Consider the following 24,352-nt stretch of genomic DNA (forward strand, 5'->3'; position numbering starts at 1 on the left):
GTAGTGTCAACCAAATTAAACTTTTTTTTGCCACAAGAACCAAAATATACTAAACTATGTATTAGTCACCTTCTCTGCGCTCTACTTCCGAAACGGTTAATTTTACAGAAAAATGTTACAGGCATATGTTGTAGACGACGAACAATTTTTATAATAATTTCTGATGACCTCCGATCAATAGGTCGCGAGGTATTTGGGAAAAACTTTTCGTGACCTTTTGACCCTTATAACTTTTTAAGCCAGCACGATATCAATGTCGATTTTTTACATCATCATTACAACTAGGAATTTTTTCGTAGATAAAACCTAAAATTGCTGGACTATAAAAAACGATAAAAATTTTTAAAGCTAAGTGAAAAGCTTTATTTTTGTTATGAGAATTAAGAATGAAAGGAATCTTTTTTATATTACCTTGGACGAGAGGGTCTTTTTGAAAAGAAAAGATTAAATTTTGAAAATCCGCAATTAGTCCGTTGGAATCAATGGTATAAATACCATAAATATGGTATTTTTCATGGGAAATTTTCAAATTTTTAGGAAAACTATTTTGATATTATTTAGAACGGTTTTTCTTTTAAACAGCTTTTTTTTTTAATATACAAACATTTTTGAGAACGAAATTTGGTAATCGTCACAAAATTCATTCGTTCCTTTTCAAAAAATTGAGTTTTGAAAAAAAAAAAAAATATTTATATAAAAAATTGTCTCTTAGTTTTAACATTATATTTAGTAAAATGTTTTATGCATACATTTTCGTTGAAATCGGTCGTGTAACTTTTGAGACAGTCAGACATCAAAAAAGGTTCCAGGACAAGTTAATTTTTCAATTTTTCCTCTAGGGAATCAACAAAAACTCTTGACTATCAGAATCTTTACGTAGTGAACATAAAGCTGCTGATTAGATTGTGTAAAACCACAAAGGAAAATAGTTGTTGGCACAAAACGTGAGGGGGGGGGTAAGTTTTTCCAATAAAGCACATCTTCTGTAATCCACGTGGAAGCTGAAGAATTTCATCGATGAACTACTTTGGGCTACTTCGACAATATTTCGGAAACAAAATAGCTTCCTTAGAGATCTTACCGAAACAATCTTCCCAATTTTTTGTTGCTTTGAGTTAAAGCTGAATGAGACCAATTTGTTCATACTCGGGAAATTTTCTAGAAATATCCAATAAAATTTAAGTCGAAAATCTTTAAAATTGTCTTTCGATGCAATTTGTTAGATTTTTATTATTCTTGAATACTGTCGAGCCTTAAACTTTCAATAAAACTAAACTTTAACCTATGAAAAAGTTAGTTGAACAGCGTTCAATTTTCGATTTCCATCAACCTTAGTTGTCAAGCGAAATCACTTTAAATAGCTTAAAGTGATTTCGCTTCTTTTTGTTTCCATCTCCTTTAAACCTGTGGCTATAGTAGGTCACCAATCAAAAAAACTTATGGTTATGATATTTGACAAAATAAGAATAATCACAATTCAATACTTACGAAATGAATTCGTCCCCGAACTAGATGATCCCCGACTAGGACACTGACGATGCTTCCATGGCATTATACTCGTTGTCGAACTAGACGAATGCAATTGCTTTTGCAATTGCTTATGCTGCATATGTTGTTCCATCTGTTCGTGCTGCTGCAGTTTCTCCTTAAGGCCACTACTCGAGCCGCTGGCCAATGTCGTGAACGAACTATTTATAATATTCGATCCGCCAAAGCTACAGCTGCTGAATGCATTCGAAGGTGTTTGAAACTGTGTATAAGGATGTCTACCGAGAGTATTCGTTGGCATTGTTGTTAAATCCACAAAAGCACCACCACCAACCGAACCACCACCATTAGACCGCTCCTTATTGACACAGTTTGAATGCCAATGCATTTTGTATCCATCATGTTGATAAACATCCCCGATATGTCTAGGATGTTGTTGTTGTTGGTGGTGCTGCTGCTGTTGATGATATGGATGCGAATGCAGGTGATGATGGGATGTGTGATGAAGATGGCGCAGGGAATCCGATGTGATGGTTGTACCGCCGCTGGTTGAAAAATTCGACAACGATTGGGATAAGCAACGCAAACGTTCCAGATTACGCTGCTGCTGCTGTTGCTGATTGCGTTTGAGGCTTTCTGTGGTCGACGAGTGATGCGGCGGATGCTTTTGGTGATGGGCGAATGATGTGGCATAGGAGGCTAATTGCTTTGCATACTCGCTGCTTGGTCCAATTGTATTGTATTTACCTAAACTGAGGCTGCTGCGGTTGATGTTGTTGTTATTGAACTTTGTAGTATCCAAGTCTCCTTCGTGTTCTAACAATTGATGATGATGATGATGATGAAGTTGTTGTTGTTTTTGTTGTTGTAGATGATTGTAGGCATGGAATGCACACAACGTTTCCTCTTCATCGGATTTCTTCATCTTGTTTAGCATGATGGAGCTGTTACCAAGGGAGAAGTCATCTCTGATGCATGGACAAATATTCGTAGTGGTAGCAGCTCCACTGCCTAATGGTGTCGTCGTCGAGGGAGCCATCATTCGTGATGATGCTGATGTGTTGTTGTGATGTTGTATTTGTTGTTGTTCCCTATCTTCAGCCGTGTTTACATGACAAACATCCGGCTTCACCGATTGTCCTATACTAAAGGCCAAATTCGAGCCCACGTTCGCACACTTCATCATTGTCGACGCACAATCATCCAGAATTGAGGACACTTCGAAGCTATTGCTATTCCCAATTCCTCCTCCTTCTCCTCTTCCGCCAGTGGTGCCAGTGCCACCACAATCAGGTAACAAATCAGTATGGAAGAGGCTGGTGGGTGGTTTTCGATTTGCCAAGGCAGGAGGTGGTGGTGGTGGTATCAGGTCGACATCTGATTGGGAATCGCACTGTAATGAGAAAAAAATAGAAAAATTTCGTTCAATGATTTGAATTTGACAAAAAAGTAACAAAAATAATTGTGATGGATTGAAGATATGGAGAAGAGAAGATTCTAGAGATTCACAGCACAGCGGCTTATCAAAACCAATTTAAAGACAGTTTAGACCTTTTTTAAACATAATTCCCTAAAAATCACAGAGTTTCTTAAAGGACTTTTTTCAACTTTTTGAATATTCCAAACAAAACAAGGACTCGTGCGTGGGTTGATAATGTCAACCAAAAACCCCTTTTATACAAAGCCTATCTCTATTTCTACATGACTGATTTTGTCTTGCGTGTGCGTAATGTTAAAAAAACTTTTTCAAAAAGCCTCTAACAATGCAAAAGGGGCACTGTTTCAAAATAGATGATTTAGTTTTCTACTCGTAGCACACTCATAAGTGACTGAACATAGACAAAGAAATGATTTCAAAAAGGGTACCTATTTCATTGTGTTTTTCAAGTAATAGAGATAGAGAGGGAAATCATAAAGAAAAAAAAAAAAAAAACAGCTTTTAATATCTTTTATAAGTTCGATTATTTTAAGTGCGTATTTCTGGGTGTACGACTTTACCTCTACCCGGGGTTTAACAGAGATTTTCCATTAGATTTTATATGCTTGCTCATTTCACACCTCATGGAACATTTTCCATATCTCTTTAAGGATAAGAAGAAGAAGACCTATACAAAACAATTCAATTTTATATAACATACCTTTTAATTTTATTGGTTTCACACATAAACCCTCTGTTGGTAGTAGAAAAGCTATTTTGTATACCTTTTTCTCAGCAGTAGGTTCTTCATAGGTACTTTACCTATCTATAATTATTTTGAAACAAATGTTCTCTATAATAAATTGTATATAAGGATACCTATATTTATCCAAGATATCCAAAGAAGATGTAACATTTCGAAGAGAAAATAATAATCCTTTTGGTTAGAAAAATATATAACCCATGTCTATTTTGTGTGTATTGTATAGGTAAAAGTTTGATTAAAGGAATCCTTTTATAAGACAATGAAGATACGGTATATGGTTAACTAGTTTTTGGTTTACAATGTTAAGCCTAAAAATTGTTTACGATAGGCATAGTTAAATTTTTGAACATCTTTTGAAAGTAAAAAACAGGAAATAGGAATTTTTTTTGTATTTTCACAAAAATTGAAGAAGTGCTTATATACAGACTTGTTTAATGGGAAAATGCTTTGATTAGACAATTTTTTCAAATCAAATCAATTGCAAAAAAGAAAAGAGTTTTTGAGGATATTTGTTTAGTTGATTTCGTTTGCTTTTCTTAAAAAAAAAAAAAATATTAAAATGAAAATAGATATGGCTTTTCTTTGAGTTAATTTCTTTTATTAATTAGTTTAACACGAAAATTTGGTTCCTGAGAATGTAAAATTTTAAATGATTTAACCATTTACAAGTTAAAAAATATCAATTGATTTGATAAATTGGCCAGCGCTAATTTATTCTGTGATAAGCTGAAAAAAAGTTACACATACACCATAGTGACCCACTGAATTGACGTGTATATTACCAGCTCTTTTTCTGGCAATTCTATTCCGATTTTCAAGGTTCAAATGTCAAATTGTAAAGAATAAAATTTTCAATATTTGCATATTTTCAAAATATTTTAAAATAAAATATTAAATGAATATTATGAATAAATATTTAAGTAAAACAAAAACACATTCTGAAACCTTTGAAAGAGATATTGGTATAAAATTTTATTAGAAATCATGGCTAAACCGCAAAGTATTATTAATTTCTTATCCTGTTTTAGGGTAAAGGTATAAAATATACCTAGTGTTAAATCATAACATATAGGTTATTTTGAAGCTGCATTGTAAAATTATTTAAAAAATAATATTTTTGACGAACTCCTTGAGTTGATTTATATATAAAAAAAATAGTTAGTCAACGTATATCATTGCCCTTTTGAATTGTCTTACAAAAAATTTGGTTTTCTAATATGACTAAATTAGGAGGAAATGATCAACAATATTTAGTTATGAAAACTTAGAAGCGATTGAAATAATAGGTAGATACTTGCTTTCAAATAACTTGAAAACCGAAAAAAATGCACGTCCTTTCTCTTTTCGTTAAAGTTGCTTAGATTAATTTTTTTTAGATGTATATGTACATATATGTATAATTAAAAGTTGTTTTTGACGTGATAACGTCTTATAAACCGATGAACCATGGCAGCCACCACAAAAAAGTGACGCCATTTTCTAACGTTACACTCTCGCACTTTCGCAGTGCGTTAAAAAATTTCAATTAAAAATTAAAAATTAACTATTAGAGATACAATAACCTAAACCTTAATTCAAATGAAGGTCCGTCAGGGGTAAAACGGAAAGATAAAATTTGGGCTAAACTCTAAACGCGAAGTTGTTATAGATAGATGAGATTAATTTAAGATTAACTGCATTTAAGAAAAAATTCTAAAAAATTTTGAAACTAAGCTATAACGTTTTATTTGAACGTTTAACACGTGTTGGGGCTATGACAAAATGATGATTTTGGGTAGAGGAAATTTTTTTTGACAATTCTAAAGATGCCAGGTGAAAGATGAGAGAACACTCTGCGTTTCGAAATATGAATTTTTGAAAAACACCTTGTTTTTTAGGGATATTTTTGGGTAATTTTTGATTTTTAGCTTTTTTTTTGAAAGTTCAAAAAATCTAACTTATAGGACATGTAGGTTTTGGCCTTATGCATACATGTGCATAAGGAAATGGAATCATTTTGTGAGTTTTGACTGAATAACGGAAGAAACAAGTTTAAAAAAAAAAACACGTTTTTTGACCGTTTTTTATTTTTATCTTTTTTTCTTTAATAGATACAGGAAAAAAGTATATGGAGAAATGATAGACCATGACTACGACTATATGTGTGCGAAGTTTCAATTATTTTCGTAAACACAATGTTGAGATAGCAGTAAAATAAAATTTTAGAATTCAACAGGATATAACTTTTGACCAAGAAATTTTATTAAACTTTTATAAGCATCCTGATACAATTACCTTTCATTTGGTATATCACACATAACGGTAGATTAACTACAAGCTACACAATGTTAAATCAAGAAACTTGCGAAAAACCTTCAAACACCAGTGGAGATCTGTTGCCCCCCGAACATCCACCAGTGTGACCGTAATCTCAGTCTGGAAATTCGACATGGTTGACTTTAAAAAATTCTAACTTCTCTTGTAGGCATCTTTGAAATTAGATTGATACGTCATATGAAAGGTGAAATAATAAGCTTTCACATGGTATATATTTTTTATAGGTTGTCAAACAAAAAAATTGATTCCATAGCCTGAGAACACAAAAATAAAAGCTTTTTTTGCTTTTTTTAATGAAATTTGATCGAGTTCAAAAAATTCTAGCTCTTTTTGTAGATGTCTCATAGACCTGATCGATATATATATTTTGAGCTAAGACAATAAGCTTTCAGATTGTATAATATTTTTAATGGAATGTAAGGAAAAAAATATAATTAATGACGTGAGAAGATACAAATTCATGTTTTTTTGCGCATTATAAAAATTTAATTTATGAAATGAAAGGTGAAATATATCACATGATATAAAATTTTTTATAGGTTGTCATTGAAAAAAATTGATTCAATAGCGTGAGATAGTGGAGTCAAATCAGCTTTATACCTCGGAATTCAGGGAAAGTCGATGCATCTGAAAAACTAGTATAGGGCTGCATTATAAAAGGGTCAAATAAGAAAGTTAAAAAAAAAAATTCACCGCTCTCGATTACAACAGTTTTTATGGACCGTTTACTGTCATTCCGTATGCAAGCGTCAATCGGAATTGCTGTCTCATTTTAGATTTTGATCAAACTTTGTAGGGATGTTCTCTAGGACTGTAAGGAAGCAAATCCATTATGATTTAATTTTAAGTTGCGTGGTTTCCCCGGTACCCGCATTCGAACTTTTTCAGAAGGTCATTTTTATGTTATTATAGCTTTGCGTCTACTAAAGATATCTTTTTGTTTGAAACGCCATTTTAAAGCTTAAGAGTAGTAATTTTTGAATATATATTAAAAAATTACGTAATAATTATCCCTGAATTAAAAATAATTTTTGAAAAACTGGTAATTTTGCTGATTTTTCATGGTTTTTAACTGGCTCCAGAACCTTGGCTATTATATTTAGGAAGCTTATACTTACCAAATATTAAATATATATATTTTTCAACAAAATAAATCTAAAATGAACTCGATGGCTGTACTCCTTATGCAAAAATTTTAAGTTCAAAGTTTTGAACTTTGAACTTTTATATAAAAATTTTCAGAATTAAAAAAAAAATTGGTAAGCTTTTCTAAAGATATACCTAATTAATCCACATATAAGAACAAAGTTTCAAGAAAATTACGTAGGTAACCCGTTTTGAAAATTTGTATTGGTTTAAAAAAAATTTAATATCCAAAGTTTATATTTTTGATAATTTTTCTTTGAAATAGGATAACTAAAATGCTCCTAAACAAAAATTTTTCCAGAAATCGGTTATGTCGTTTACGAGAAAGTCAGAAATCAAGAAAACGCTTCTATGGCAGATACCGTTCAAAAAATATTTTTTGAGAAAAACAATTTTTTATAATTTTTGTCGTATGACAAGTACCTTTAATTTTGATCCTTAAAGAAAATTTCATTTCATTTTCTTCTCTGACCGACAGTATAAACTCTGTAATTGAAACGGTAATATTTATCCAAATGATTCGAAAATAAAGCAATTAGTGAAAACGAAAGTGAAAGCTTTTTATAGATTCACTTATTCACAGAACCAGAATAAAACCCCCGTGCTCTAAATTTGCATTTGAACTTGTGCAGAAAAAAATGTTGTGGTTTTGATCATCAAAACCAACATTACCTTGATTGAAAAATTATTTCAAAAATTAAATGCACCACTGATGGGTAGCACGTACTTTGTTTTATGTAAAAAAATTTAAAAATGCTTTGAATATTAAATTTATCAATAATATTCAACTAACAGATTTAATCAGTTATAAACGACATTTTGATTAATCTACCTAAACATAAAACTTGCTACAAATCAAACGCATTTTTGTGGGTGAACTTTTCTTTCAAATATTTACCCTCTTAAAGTTTTGAAATAACCTAAAAAGCTGTAAATTATTCAGATTTATCTAAGTAATTTTAGATATTAATGAAGTCTAAAACAAAATAGAAGTAATGAAGGATGGAGAAAAAAAATTTTGTACCCCTAAGGAATTCCACAAACTTTTTAACCCTTTTTCATTTTTGTTTTCTTTTAATGCATCCTATGATTTCTGATAAGGAGCCTATATTGAACAACAATTTAAGTACTTAACTTTTATAATATACAAAAAAATAAGCCCATTTTATATCAGAATCTAGAAATATTAGTTTAATTTTTTTAATTCCTCTTTTAATATAAAAGCCTAATTTCCTGCTATAAATCACTACCTGGAGTTTATTTCCTCCTATTTTTTTATTTATTTTTTTGTTTTGACTCATACAAAACATCAGTAACATCTTAATCATCCTACCCATTCAACATTTTTTTTTTGTTTATAACTGTCAGAAATATTTTAATTATATCATTACCAATAATAATTGACCAAACTTTTTTTTATGACCCCATCACAGCATCATACCCATTTTATCAACCTCACTTACCTCGCTCTCACTCAACCCTCACAGACAATTTATACCTAAAAAGATGTTAAAACTCTGTGTTTATATCATGATGAGGAGGAATATTAAGCTCTGGAATATAATTTATGGGTTCGCTTAAAATTTAAATGCGTGGTACTTAACCTTTTTATCTGGTAAGAACCCTTTGCTTAGACAACAATATTTCTTGTCAAATGTCATAATTTCCCACTTTACAAAAAGTTAAAAAAATGAAAAACGTTAAAAAAGATTAAGCCAAATATATAAAATTTAAATTGTCATCAGATAAAAGACACTTGATAGACTTCTGTCACAAGATTTATTTTCAAGAAAGCAAACAAAGACAAAAAATTTCTTCTTTTGCATTTGTTAAATTTAAAAAATAAAAAAAAAAAAACGAAAAAAAAAAACACAGGAACCTCAATTCGAATTCTCTAATTGAAAATGAGGTCACTTAAATAAGCCTCTTGACAAAAGAAAATGATGAAAAAAGTACCAAAATACAAAAAAAAAGGGTAAAAGTATATAAGAAAAAAACTTGTTGAAGGAATTTCAAAAAGTATACAAAAGAAGAAGAACAAAGAATATGAAAATCACTTTTACTACGCAAAACAAATAATAATAGTCCGCCTCTATTCAAGTCAAATTCAATTTCAGTGAAAAGGGTACTCCCTTTGATGCAGTACCGGATTATTAGGAACGGAAATTAAAGAAGTTTCTAAAGGGCCCTAACAGGAATGAAAAACAATTCAAAATTACCTCACTTTTGACTGAGAAATCCCCAAGGATTTCAAAGTTATCGTCTGAGTTGGTGACTTTAAGACTTTTAGTATGTAAATCCGTCCCTGATAAAATTGACATCCGTCTTTATTGGCACTTGAAATTGTTAAAGGGTTGTTTTTGTATTTCCTTATCCCCCAATGTACCCTACACCCCTACAATATACCTTCCTATATTCCTATAATACAAAACTCACCTTTTATCCAGTCAGCGTAATTCCTTGGGGCAAAACTGAAAATTATTTTCCCTTTTTTTCGAAGGTCAAATTATTGTCTTGTCCTACGGTTCCTTTTTTTCCTTTTTTTTTCTTTTTCTTGTTTGATTTTGTTATTATTTTGTGCTTCCTTAAGGTTAAGTTTTTGTGAATCGCTACTTTCTTAGTCCTTTTATGATTGAGCTTGGCAAACAGAGAAGACCTCATAGGCATTTTTGCCAAAAATACAACAAGAAAAAAAAAAATCAACAGATCCAAGAAATTGGAATGGGATACACATTCAATCGGAATAGAAGCCCCTTTTTTTTTGCACGCGAGAACATTAATTGAAAAAGGGTTCAAATTTGACACGGGTATCTATATAAATATATTTAGATACTATACTTTTATCTTTGAAACAATATTCATTTCCTTTTATTTTTATCTTAAAAATACAGAGTGAGTATATATAAGAAAGTAGGTACCTACTTTTCGTAAATCTATAGTTCTTATTAATCAATTTTCCATTTGTCTTTAATGAAATTGAAACTTTTGATACCTGTAGTACCTACTCGTACTGTAGTATACTTAATATAAATTAAAACTCATTTTTATAAGGATTAAAGGTGCCTTTTAAGGAAAAGTATCGATGATCAAAGAAACTTGTAAATAAATACTAATTATATTATTGTTTAAATGATCTGAGATTTAAAAAGACTGACAACAATGACATCAAAGAAATTTTTTATTTATTTATTAAAGTGTTGGTAATAATACTGTATCTTGTGTTCTTGAAAAAATCTTTGAATTTGTTTTTAAAAAAGAATCAGGGTATTGCAGCCGGATGGATTGAAAAAATCTAAAAAAAAAGAACATTATGGAACGAAAATGCTGTGATGAAAGTGAAAATATTGACACAAATTTATAAGAAAAATAATTTGTATTATTGTAAACGGTATTTGTCTTTGAACGGTTTTTTAATCCTGAATATTTCTTTGAGGTCTAAGTTGATTTCATCGAATTCGCATTAATAACATTTTAATAAAAAATTTCAAAAACTATAATTTTTGATTAAAAAAAAAAATAAATATTTAAGTTTTTTCTTCAAAACAGGTTGATTCTTTTAAGATTTCGTTTTTTAAGTGTCAATTAATATTTTCTTCAGTGTGGCATCACTGTTAAAAATTTTGGTGTAAATTCTACGAAAATTTGACCAAAATTTTATGTAAATTTAATACTTTGATGTCATGATATGCTAAAGAAGGGCCATGCATTGGATCATAAAAATAACAGTTTAAGCCAACGGGACCATCTAAACTAATTTTTTTCTTATCACAGAAAACATGCTTTATTTCATGTCATAAGATCGACAGAAACTTAGGAGTTGCACTTTACGGGAGGTGTTTATCGATGGTTTTGTCTTTAGCTTTAATGGCTTCAACTGTTTAGCCGTCGAAATCAGTGGTTTCAATATAGAAGCACTTGCTTTTACACCACTTTTTCCTTTATTTTGGCGGAAGAGTCATGTGAATTTGACGCGAGTCGTAGAATCGCTCTTCTGTCAGCTGCAGTAACAGCACTTACTGTTCACCCTTTTATATTTTATTCACAATTGGACTCATTGCGTAAAAAAATTGAAAAGAAATTTCCGGGTTTGTTGCATTTTTTTACCTTTTTGGCGAATAGACGGGGCACTCATGATTTTCGCTTTTTCTTCCTCTACCAATTATTTCGTGGGACCCACTTAAACTGGAATCAGCTTTAAATTACTAAAAGACATCGGAGAACATTTCTGCATTTCTACCTTCTTTGATTTGCACTCGAAAACTAAAAAAAAGCGGATGTGCTATTCAAGTGAGCCAGAATAGGAGCACTTTTTTCAGAGTTGTTCCGCAAAAAATTGCAAAATTTAACTAACGGGTCATTGAAAATGAATGATTTCGCTCACAGAGAGAGTGCATAAGCGGACATACCAAAAAGTAAAATATTGATCATTTTGGTATTAAGAGACAGTAATTATATGCACTTATAACTAAAAAAAAAGGTGTGCTATTCAAGTGAGCGGCACTGTATTTCCTTTCTTACTTCTTTAAAATAAAAAAAAGAGGTTGTCTGTAAAGCCGAATTACGAACGATGATTTTACGTGATAACGTCGTCAGAAAACAGGTTGTGTGCTTTTGTTTAAAATGAGTCAATTGAGGCGCTTAACTTTTTTCAAACAATCATTAATTTACAAGAAAAAGCTAAAAAAATACCTTTTTATCATTATATTAATTTTTTTATTCTAAAAGCTTACAAAAAAAATTATGCAATTTAAAAGCCAAGTATTTTTTCTTAAGAATAAAACCATTTTTAAATTTTTACAATTCGCAAAAAGTATAAAAATAATTTATTGAAAACAATCATTTTCATCAAAAAAGATAAAAAAAACATGAATTTTTATCTTCTCACGTCATTAATTCCATTTCGATCAAATTTAATTAAAAAAAGCAAAAAAAAACATTTATTTTTATGTTCTCACCCTATGGAATCAATTTTTTTGTTTGACAACATAAAAAAAATTTGTACCATGTGAAAGCTTATTATTTCACCTTTCATATGACGTATCAATCTCAATTTGAAAAATGCCTACAAGAGAAGTTAGAATTTTTTAAAGTCAACCATGTCGAATTTCCAGACTGAGATTACGGTACTTCCCACACTGGTGGCTGTTCGGGGGGCAACAGATCTCCACTGGTGTTTTAAGGTTTTTCGCAAGTTTCTTTATTTAACATTGTGTAGCTTGTAGTTAATCTACCGTTATGTGTGATATACCAAATGAAAGGTAATTGTATCAGGATGCTTATAAAAGTTTAATAAAATTTCTTGGTCAAAAGTTATAACCTGTTGAATTCTAAAATTTTATTTTACCGTTATCTCAAAATTGTGTTTACGAAAATAATTAAAACTTCGCACACATATAGTCGTAGTCATGGTCTATCATTTCTCCATATACTTTATTCCTGTATCTATTAAAAAAAAAAAGATAAAAATAAAAAACGGTCAAAAAACGTGTTTTTTTTTAAACTTGTTTCTTCCGTTATTCAGTCAAAACTCACTAAACGATTCCTTATGCACATGTATGCATAAGGCCAAAACCTACATGTCCTATAAGTTTGATTTTTTGAACTCTAAAAAAAAAAGCTAAAAATCAAAAATCACCCAAAAATATCCCTAAAAAACAAGGTGTTTTTCAAAAATTCATATTTCGAAACGCAGAGTGTTGGAAAAAAATCCGTATCAGACGCCTAATTTTTTTTTCTCTCATCTTTCACCTGGCATGTTTAGAATTGTCAAAAAAAATTTCCTTTACCCAAAATCATCATTTTGTCATAGCCCCAACACGTACAACGTTCAAACAAAATGTTATAGCTTAGTTTAAATTTTGTTTAGAATTTTTTCTTAAATGCAGTTATTCTTTAATTAGTCTCATCTATCTATAGCAAAAAAATCAATTCTCTACTACTTCGCGTTTAGATTTTAGCCCAAATTTCATCTTTCCGTTTTACCCCTGTTTACCCTTTTAAATGATGGAATTTTTAAAAATCCTTCATTTAGATTAAGCTTTAGGTTATTATCTTTCAAATAAGCTATAGAAGATTTTTGTAACTCAAATAATTTATTTTTAATTGAAATTTTTTTCTGCACTGCGAAAGTGCGAGAGTGTCACGTTAGAAAATGGCGTCACTTTTTTGTGGTGGCTGCCATGGTTCATCGATTTATAAGACGTTATCACGTCAAAGACATTTCTAAAGTGATTATTCATCAGAAATATAATAATGGTGATATTATTATCTATCTTATTTTTGTTTTATCCAAAAACTATTTGAAGTGAAATCTTATGGCCGATGAAATTTTGTCCATTACTTTATACATTTTACTTCGAAAAACACAAAGCGCCTTCAAAATAGTGCAAATTCAGAATTTTTAAATTTTAATAAATTTAAAATTTATCAGAAAAAAGGTTACCAAATGCATTTTTCGGAGCCACATAGTTTTATATAGGTACTTTTTCAGGTAGCATACCCCTAAATCTAGACATTTTCGTTTTTAATTTAGTTTGATAAGGATTTAATTTTCTTGTATTAGGAAAAATGAAGAAATAATTTCAATTCTTACCCAGATAAAGAAATACGTTGTTAATTAAAATTTTCTTACTTTTACATTTTTCAATACTTTCAAGTTTCAACTACTTTTACATTTTAATATTTTGTATTTGAAAGTAATACATTTGACTACTTTTTAATTTTTTGTATTTGAAATTAATGAAAAATTTATAAAAAAAAACTCTGCCAAATAGAATTTGTGCAATGAAAATAAAATTGCGCATACACCACAGTGACCCACTTAATTAATGGTTTATACAAACCAACAAGTGTTTATGGTTTATAATTCTGCATTAATTTAACTTTGAGGTGTGAGATAAAATCAGACGAAATTATCAATATTTGCAAGTACTTAGGTATACATAAAAATGCATATAATAAATAGAGATTAATTTTTGTTTCCATTTAAATACTATTTAAGATAATTCAATCATTAAAACCCAAAAAGATCAACATAGTATTTTTCCAATAACAAAAAAAAACTATAGTTTTTCAATAATTTAAAGTATCTTTGACCCGTGTTTGTAGTACCTATATAACTGCGAAATTTTATTAATAGAAATTCAACCAACAAAGTTAGTATTCCATATAGCCAAAAGGCCACTTCTCCGGTCATAAAAGATTAACGACAAGCTTGTGGCATACAACAAAAAAAAAAATACCATTTGGCCTTTCATTCGAACCTGCTACTCATAAAGAATGTGTCCTCCAAGCGATTAAACACAAACACACATAAATGCACTCACCGTATGCATGAACAACATGTCACAATTTAATATGAACAATGAGATATAATAAAAATGAGAATTTTTAATTTCACTAATTGTTTGTAAAAAGGAGGTTACGCTTACAAACTAAATGTGTGTGTGTGTGTGTAAGTTTTCCTTGAATGCTCGCACACTTTTTACTCACGGCTATATACGTGCACACGGTATGTCTCGCACTCTCGCAGGAAAAAACTTATGGAGGAAAATTAAAATCTTGACAGGTCACGTCTTTCTCTTTTTTTATTTCCCTCTTCCTCATCTCACTCGTATACACAAACATAATAGTTCACCTCACATATACAAAAGTAAAACAAAAAAAAAAGAAGATAGAATAAAATACATAAACAAGAACAAAAGAAAAGAAAAACTGTTTTTGTATTATTGTGCGTGTAATTGTCCTTGTTGTGCTCCAGTTTTCCTCATTTGCGTTTGGTTCACTTTAATCAAGTGAATACGCTAATAGCGGATGCTGCAGGAGCTGGAGGTCATGTCGAGTCGAGTAGAGAGTGAATGGAGGACCACGGAAGGACGAAGCTAAAGATCAGCCGGATATGAAACGGTATAATTGCTTTTTTTTTGTTGTTGTTTTTGTTGTTATGTACAATTTTATCTTTCTTTTTTTTTGTGTTGTGTTGGTTTTGCCCGCTATTTTTCTGGCCTAATTACTCAATTCAACTTAAAGGCGATGAAGCAATGTCTTAAGGTCAATCTCATGATGAAAAAAAAAAAAAAAACAGAGAAGAACTGAACAAGGCAAACAAATTATTTCACAAAAATGTTATAATTTTTCATTACGTTGTGTGTTTTTTTTTTCGTGAGGCAGTCAAAACAATTTCTGTTTCTTTTTTTGATTTTTAATTTCTTGTGCGTGGGATATAGGTGTCCAAACAAACGCAAACGCTTTCGTTAATCAAAATTTAGAGGCAAGATTCCCTCAGGGTTTCTTGTTTTACTGTTACTGAGATAATTGGAGATGAGGTAGACACATTTACTTTGATTAAATATAAAATTGCAAACGCTTTTGGCTTACCTATTTTCTATGGAAAGTATCATTTTAAAGGACCTTTGACCTTTTACAAAATAGCGGTTTCTAACAGAAGAAGAAATTCTCAAGAGATTAGTTCATAATATGTGGACGACAATTTTCTGACAAACTGCTAATATAGCAGTTTTCACGGTGCAGTTTCAGTATCAGTATCAGTATCAGTATCAGTATCAGTATCTGTATCAGTATCAGTATCAGTATCAGTATCAGTATCAGTATCAGTATCAGTATCAGTATCAGTATCAGTATCAGTATCAGTATCAGTATCAGTATCAGTATCAGTATCAGTATCAGTATCAGTATCAGTATCAGTATCAGTATCAGTATCAGTATCAGTATCAGTATCAGTATCAGTATCAGTATCAGTATCAGTATCAGTATCAGTATCAGTACCAGTATCAGTATCAGTATCAGTATCAGTATCAGTATCAGTATCAGTATCAGTATCAGTATCAGTATCAGTATCAGTATCAGTATCAGTATCAGTATCAGTATCAGTATCAGTATCAGTATCAATATCAGTATCAGTATCATTATCAATATCAGTATCAGTACCAGTATCAGTATCAGTATCAGTATCAGTATCAGTATCAATATCAGTATCAGTATCATTATCAATATCAGAATCAGTATCAGTATCAGTATCAGTATCAGTATCAGTATCAGTATCAGTATCAGTATCAGTATCAGTATCAGTATCAGTATCAGTATCAATAACAGTTTTAGTTCAAAGTAGGTCATTTTAAGTTTATTGACACTGCATAAATACAAAAAAACTATCAAACCTCTGCGGCTGGTATAAAATACCTTTTAACATCGAAATATTAAACCAAATTGAAATAAATGCACAATTTCTAACTCGTATTGATTTATTTTCCTACTTAATTGAAACAAAGAGTCTGCTTATCGTGACAATCTGGCTCTAAAAATCCTGCTATCGATTTCCACATAGAAACCTAGGGGAAAATGGATATTGCTCTAATGAAGACAAAATGCAAGTGGCCCAAAGTAATTTTTCAAACTACCACAAAAACCCCCATGGGCATGACATTTCCTCCCCTCAAATATGTGCAACCCGATTATATTGTTTTTGTGAAAGAAATACAAACAGAATTGAAAAAAAAAAAATTCTTACCTGTGAACTATCAAGAGATGAATTTACACAACTCTTTCCGCTAGCATTAGTCGCAAATGCATCCTTCCCCGCAGAGTCCTTAAGCGATAGTTTTCTATTGCGCTCACGTTCCAGTCTCATAAGTATCTGTGCGTTTTGCTCGCACGTATACGTGTGTCCTTTGCTGCGTCGTTCCAAGCTATATTGATACAGCGGCCGGATCGGATCCGGATTGATTTCCGTCTCCGCACCAGCATCACAACTACACAGCGACTGGTTACTCCGTCCCTTGCTGCGTCGCAACGAACCGCGGTTTGAATAAAACGGCCGTTCCTCTGTGCAATTCGAGAATGTCACGTTATTAGGGGTACGTGCCGCTGTGGCCGACGATGGCAGAAGCGTGTGCATACTGCTGCTGCTACTGCTCGCTGCCGTGACTAGATTGTTATTGCCAATAACACCACCAACTCCGCTACAGCTGCCCGACCGGAGAAGTTGCATCGCCGAATCTGAATAATGGCTAGAATTCTCGAAATTGTCCATGGCCGTTTCGGAACGTATTGTCCCATATGAGGGATGACATAAAACTCCACCACCACCGCCACCACTATCTGTGGTAGGGGAACGTGCCTCGTCGGACCGTTTCTTTTGTATCGTCGCCGAGACCAAACTGAGCGGGTTCCAGGTCATCGATGACCGACGAACGTGATGAAGGTTCTCGGAGCGATTTTCACCTCGGCTACTTTTTCGCTTTGTCGGCGACACGTAATACATTTCGCGTTCTTCGAAAGCCTCCCGATTCGTCAAGCTACTGCTTCCTGTGCTGCAGCTATTCGAGTGTCCGTTGAGCACTTGCAACGGTGGATTGCGGTAGTTGCCATTTGCTGTGGGTGCATACACCTCGGGTGTTGAGTTGCAGCTCGAACGGTACGTGTCTCGAGTTATCGCATGGATGCGGGCATCAGTGGAATTCCGCGTAATCTCTGTCATTTTGGTATATCGAGTCCCGGGGATGACGACACACGCCTATTTGAATCACAGTCTTGAGGTAGTATCAGTTGTGTTTGTCGACTTTGACCGAAAACAAACTGCGGTGGATCTCATGAATTATTCATTGTGGAGAGATGACACAAATGGATATAATTGGCAACCCACGTGGGTCTACACAAAGAGTCTTTATACAATATTGCCAAAGGACTCTTGTTTTGCCTACTTTGCATTTGATCGGTTCATTTGAAAAAGAAAGAGGCAAAAAGCCCTCCTCCACCTTTTTTTAAGGCCTGCCTTTCGTCTATTGAATTAGGTATACGGAATTGACAAAACGAACAACAACAATAACACTCTCCAAGGACACCCCAACAACATCTAGAAAGGATCCCACTTGTGACGCTATTCAATGATTCCGTTTGACACTAATCCGAATTATTTTCTTCTTCAGCTTTGGCAGCCACTCATAATATCACTCAGACCAGCAGAGATGATGAACGAACGCGCTTAAGTGTGCGTCAAGATTATTTAAGTCCCATTACATATGTGTTCGTATCGTTCCATTCTGGTGATGATGGAAATCGGGGGGAGTTATATCGCAAAAAAAACGGAACTTTCCCTTTTTTTCTTTGTGTGTGAGTGTAAAGCTAAGGGAGAGATGATTTTATGGCTTGAAAATGTTATTGTTCTCAGGACCAGTTTATCATAATTTTTTGTGACGGCAAATCGCAGGATCAAAAGCGGATAAAGCTGTTAGTGTGGATGACAATGGTGTGGATGTGGCCACCTGGTATGAACGCAATTTACTGCTTTTGAACTCATCAGCATCAACATCATCAACATTATTGTGCGTGTCACTTGCAGAAGTTTGTTTGTCTGTATTGAATTTGATTGATTATTTGTTTGTTGTTGTTGTTGTTGTCCTGGTTGAATCAATGGCAGAGAAAGAGAGATAGATGATTGAGCCACCAGGTGAGTCTGATGTACAGCGGTTTTTTTTTTCAATTCTCACAACAATGGGAAAATAAAAGCACCACAGCACTTGGCAATACAATTCCCAATCATTTCTTTATTTTTATTTTTGTATCTTGCATATCGATTTGAATGGATGAGAGTCGTGGAAAATTTGTATCTGTTGATTGAAAATTTGGAAAATCATTAAATTTTTTTTTAAATAATAATGAAATAACTGTCAAGGACAGTAATTTTGGTGGGAGAAAATATCAAATAAATCTAAATACATATAAGAGAAATTAAAGAATGGGTGAATATTGATTTTTATAAGTTGGTATTATGATTCATGTTCGAAAATATACCTTTGAACTTTTTCAAGATAATTTCTGAATAGCTGAATAAAAAATAGGTAAAAATAGGCGTGTTTTTTCTACAACTCAGTAGCTTCTCATTTTTTTATTTTATTCGAAAAACAATAAAAACAAATACTACTTACTTGTGTAATTTTTATTATTGTTTTGCGAATAAAATCAAAAATGAGTAGCTACTGAGTAATAGAAAAAACACGCCTAATATTAAAATTAAATATTTTTGACAATTTATATACTATAAAGACTTGGAAAATATGAGAGTTTTTTTTTTCAAAGTTTGAGATACACAGGTGAATTGGGAGAGTATTATCTCCTTCTAGATTAAAAGGCTACTTCAAAATGGTTATTATTCTTCTGAGTCTGCTCAATGGATATTTTTTATTTGTATATTTTGATGCATATAATTTATTCTTTGCAACTTTTTTTATTATTTCTCAATTATCTCAGTTTATTATTAAAATTTATTTAAAGCGTTATAATGTTTAAATAATTCATAAGAGAATAATATTTTTTTTATTTTAATCGATAGAAGTTTATTTTTTTATAAATAAAAAAATAAATAAAAATAAAAAAAAAAAAAATGTGGAAAGATATTCTTAAGAATTCCAAAAACATGCATCAATCCGTAAAAGAATTTATTTTTCAAAAGAAAATTATGAAATATTTTTAAGAGATGTAAAAAAACAGTAGACTCTCTTCAAGTCGAAGTTTCACGGGACACAAAAATGGGATCGAATTAAAAGGAAATTCGAGTTAGAGGGATAATTTATTTTTTTTTTTTCAAAAATGTTTATTGAAAATGGTGAAAATGTTCGACTTAGAGGGAGTTTGACTTAAAGGAAGCCGACTGTATTTTTTTTATTTTCTTCTCTTTCATTGAAATCAGCTAAGTCTTTTGGGAGAAAGTCAGAAATTAAGAAAAGGGTTCTATGACAGGTACCGTTGATGATAATGGTTCAAAACTATTTGTTTTTTAATTTTAAAAGTAGGAACTCTATATGTCTAGTAGATTTGTTTTTTTTTTTTAGAAAAACAAGTTTTTCTATTTCGGTAGCGTTTATTCTTGCGATTTTGGTTCAGTTTTGATGTATTTTATTTGCTAAGTTATTTGTTCTTAGGTACATTCGGAGGAAGGATACACAGACCAAGTTCTCGAAACCAGTTTTGGTTAGCAAATATGAGTTTACCTCAAACAGGCCTATGCAATATGTATATAGGTAAAAAAATATATTACTTTTTTTGGATTTTCAAGAAAAAATTCAAGTCGAAATAAATTGCATTTTAAAAAATTTCTTCCAAATTCATAGAGCTAGGCATCAAAAGAAAGGTCTGTTTGAGTTACATATATTTATAACACAGGTCAACACGAAATTTGTGCTTGGGTTGTGACTATGAAATTATGATAGATATATTGATACTCATCTGGAAAACATTTTTCTTTTTTATTTAATTTGCTTTTGAAGTCAGCAGAGCAATTTCCAGTATTCCACAAAATCTGTCTTTTACAAAAATTTTTGGACGTAATTTTGGCAAAAACTCGAGAACGTCTTTACCGATTTGGCTGATTTTTGTTTTGTTTTCTTCATTTTAATGCTGTTTTCATATTCATATTCAAAAAAATAAAAAAAAGAAGAAAAAAAAAATTAAAATCGAAATTTTCGTTTTGTTCGAATTTTTGTCAAATGGGAGCTTGAGGCATTATTTGATACCTTCTATTTTCAATATTTATTGTAAAAGTAATTCACTCTGATGGTACTTTTAATCTACAAAAATAACTGTACACAAACTGTAGTCAAACTAATTCATATTGAAATTCTTTATTTATTGAAACATTAAATTAATTTGTTTGCATAGTATTTTTATTATTTTGTTGCATATACAGGGTGTCTAGAAAGTAATGGATGAAAAGAAACTTAAGATCTCTCAGAATTTGGTAACTTGTTCAGCCCAAATCCTTACGGTTTTCGATAAAATATGCAGTTCTTGTGAAATTTCCCTACTTTGCAACAGTATTTTGCTTCCTCTGCCCATAATTGATTTTTGTTTTTTACAATTCTTTCAATAAAACATTGCTTAACAATAAGAAACAATTAATTAATAAAAATATATTTTATTTCATACGCCATTTTTCTGCAAATTAATTAACAGTTTCAAGTTTCGTAAAAACTCAATTTCTTACTTTTATTTCAGAGCAACAAGACGAAAAAAATTTGTATTGTGTGACTCTGGTTTATTATTTTTAAAACTTATCCCGGTACTGCGGTTTTTAAAAAAGTATAAAAGTTTCCAAAGTTGAAGTTAGATCAAAAAATATTACAGTTTTAACTCAAAAAAACAGGGTTTTTCAGAGCAAAAAACCCTTGTATTCATCATAACTTTTTTCTTATAATTTCAGTCGAATAAAGTGCTGTAGCAAAAATGTAGATCTTTCAATTATCTACATTTTATACCTTAACAGTTTTTTTTGTAGAATGCACCGTTCTTGCACTATAGCTCATAAAACTCGAGTTAAACTCACAGGCTATGAAAATTGTTTTTTTTTGCTCCCAACACTACAAAAGCAATTTTTAGAAGGGGAAAGGGTGATTATCTTTTGTTTTGGTTTACCATGAACCCAAAAAGTGTAAATTAAACCCAAGCACAAAAAATATTTTTATTTTTGTCGACCTCAAAGTCTCACAACAAGTTTTGATTTAGAGATATGAGTACACATGCCTATGCATTTTCCAGGGTTAGATACCCTTTGTCACAAAAAAAAAATGCATTTAAAAAAATTTCCTCCAAATCATCGAGTGAAATTTCCAAAAAAAACGTCTTGGAAATATGGTTACTGAAGTTTTATTTTTGTCCATTAAATGAGGAAAAAAAACATTATTCCATCGTAATTAAATTTGTAAGCAGAGCAGGTTGTTATAACGTTCAACGATTTGTCTCTTGCACCCCAAAACCTTTTTATGTCTTGCTTCTAATTTTTTCTTTGCAACTTTTTGTATTATTTCTCAATTATTTCAGTTTATTATTAAAATTTATTTAAAGCGTTATAATGCCTAGCAAAATTAAAGCTTATCAGAATCACAAAAAACTTACATTTTCAAAAAAATATTATGAAAATCAAACGATTTTTATTAAAGATAAAAATAAAAAAAAAATAATTTTTGAAATTTATTACAAAATTTTTGAGGTTATGTGTGTACAAAATTATTTTTTAATGAAATTAAATCAATGACATCGCAATACCAACTTGAAATTAAAGTTGCTTCAAAATTTGTAACTTACTGTTTATGGCAGAGTCACAGGTTGATATTCATTCTTCTCTGCGCTTATTGTGACATTGATCATTGATCTGAAATAAAAAGAAAAATGCACGATTAATAAAGAATTACAAAGAAATTACACTGGTCTGCAAAATTTAACTTTTTTTTTCTCCTTCATTTTTTGATATTATGAAAGATTAGACTTTCCTTAATCTAAATCTGGTTTCAGAAAAATTCTATCAGGTACCATTTTTGTAAAAATGATTTTTGAAAAATGTTAGGAGTTTCTAAAAAATCACCCTTTTAGATTCATTTGATCTTGTATAAAATTAAAACCATTTGGCTCATTGAGCTCAAATTTGGAGGACTTATTCCTCATAATATGTCCTATCGATTGACACTAAATATGTCCTTCTACATTAATTTTTACTCATATTTTAAAATATTGATTGACAAAAAAAGCAGAAATATCGAAATCCTTCACTTTTTAGTAAATCCTTCATGAACAAAAACACCTTAATTGAGGAAATTAGAGAATATCAACGCCCATTATATTTAAAAAGTCAAATATGTAAAAAAAACCATAATAAAATACATTAAACAAAATTTTTACGTGTTTTGTAATTTTATATACTACTTTTCTATTTAGAAATATCTTATTTGTAATAAACCTATCGATAAACTGCCTTGTAAAGCTTCAGATTTGTTTCTCCAAAAAAACAGAAGTATACTTTTCTTGTAGTTTTTGATGTGCTGAGAATCCGGAGTCAAAAAAAAAGAGTGTGTGTACACATGTACACGCGACTGAAGTTATACTTCTCATTCAGTATATGTAAATGAATTTCATTTGATATTTTTAATTTCTATTATTAAATTAATTAATCCACACTTCGTTTTTTTACATTTTTATCAAGTGAACAATAAATAAATTCTTTCATCCTTCTTGCGTCCATGTAGTTTTCAATTTATTCTGTGAAATTTACTCATGTTGTGCGGTTCAGAACGTACGGTATATGCTTAAAGAAAGTTAATGAATTGCGCATAAAATGTGCGATATGGTAATTTTATGAGAATTGTGTGTGCTTCAGCACTAGTAGTAGCAATATGGAACTTGCAGGGTTGCTACAAAGCTCAAAAGTTAGCTGAGGTCAGTTCACAGCCCAGCTCAAACTTTGAGCTAGCTCACTTTTGAGCTATGTACCATAGCTCCAGCTCATTTGAGCTGAGCTGAAAGTGAGCTGAGCTGATGGTTAAGCTGAGCTGTTGGGTGAGCTGAGCTGTCGCTGAGCTGAGCTGAGCTGTTGGGTGAGCTAAGGTCAAGTGAGCTGAGCTCAGCTGTGATGGGTGAGAGGATACATTGATTTTTATTTCGAAAGTATAATGAAATTTGAAGATATTTTAAACTTTTATAAAACACCATAGCTTAAGATGTTTGGTTCTAGTTATTAATGGAATTATTTTAACACATGGATATTTTTATAAATAAAACAGATAATCTTTTCTCTTGGTTTTTTTAATAGTAAATATATATTTCTTTTTTTATCATAAAAAAAAATTCCGGTACAATCCGGTTTTTCGACTTTTTTCAAAATTCCGAGAAAATCGCGTTTGAAAGTTGGGGTAAATTTTTAATTTCGAAAAATCCCCGAATCTTTGAACGCTCCTGGTAGTTAAACCGCTTGAGAGCAATTTTTGGGAGTGATGCCAAATGATAGCTTGTGCCATGGGCCTACGCTTTGCTCATTGTCAGATTTTGAAAAAAATCGCCTTCCATGTTAAACCGCCCCATCATGCCTATTTTTTCAGAATCGTGCCTATTTTTTTTTTTACTTTTAAGTTCTCCCGGTTTGAGAACGCGTGGACCTACAGGGATGGGAGTTGTACCCAAATGTAGGTTAGAGTCCCCGCTACCTTTTGGCATCAAAAATTTTGTTTTCATTTTCTTCAAAACTCCGCGATATAGGCGTTGGAACGTTTTGATCTAGAGACAGGGGAGTGGTGCCATATTAAAGCTTATATTCTCACTCTCAGTTACCCGATAGTGGTATAATCCGGATTTTCGATTTTTTTTTCAAAATTCCGAGAAAATCGCGTTTGAAAGTTTGGGTAAATTTTTAATTTCGAAAAATCCCCGAATCTTTGAACGCT

The 24,352-nt window shown here is 31.3% G+C and overlaps 1 protein-coding gene across 6 annotated transcripts in view; it reads right to left on the reverse strand.

Annotated features, from left to right (window-relative positions):
* Positions 1-24,352, reverse strand: part of LOC129913863 (uncharacterized) — a 420,354-nt gene that overhangs the window by 173,021 nt on the left and 222,981 nt on the right. For 5 of the 6 annotated variants that reach the window (XR_008772105.1, XM_055992811.1, XM_055992822.1 and 2 more), the window contains exons 3-5: positions 22,227-22,293; positions 16,660-18,757; positions 1,489-2,881 (exon numbers count right to left, since the gene is read on the reverse strand). Coding sequence is in view for 5 of the 6 variants with exons in the window: in XM_055992811.1 (XP_055848786.1) it covers positions 1,489-2,881; positions 16,660-17,628 (2,362 nt within the window). In the remaining variant the exon portion in view is untranslated. Of the gene's footprint in view, positions 1-1,488; positions 2,882-16,659; positions 18,758-18,941; positions 18,986-22,226; positions 22,294-24,352 lie in introns of those variants that run through there. The other variant, XM_055992813.1, reaches the window with a different exon arrangement.

Source organism: Episyrphus balteatus, chromosome 1 (assembly GCF_945859705.1).
Source record: "Episyrphus balteatus chromosome 1, idEpiBalt1.1, whole genome shotgun sequence".
Lineage (NCBI taxonomy): Eukaryota > Metazoa > Arthropoda > Insecta > Diptera > Syrphidae > Episyrphus > Episyrphus balteatus.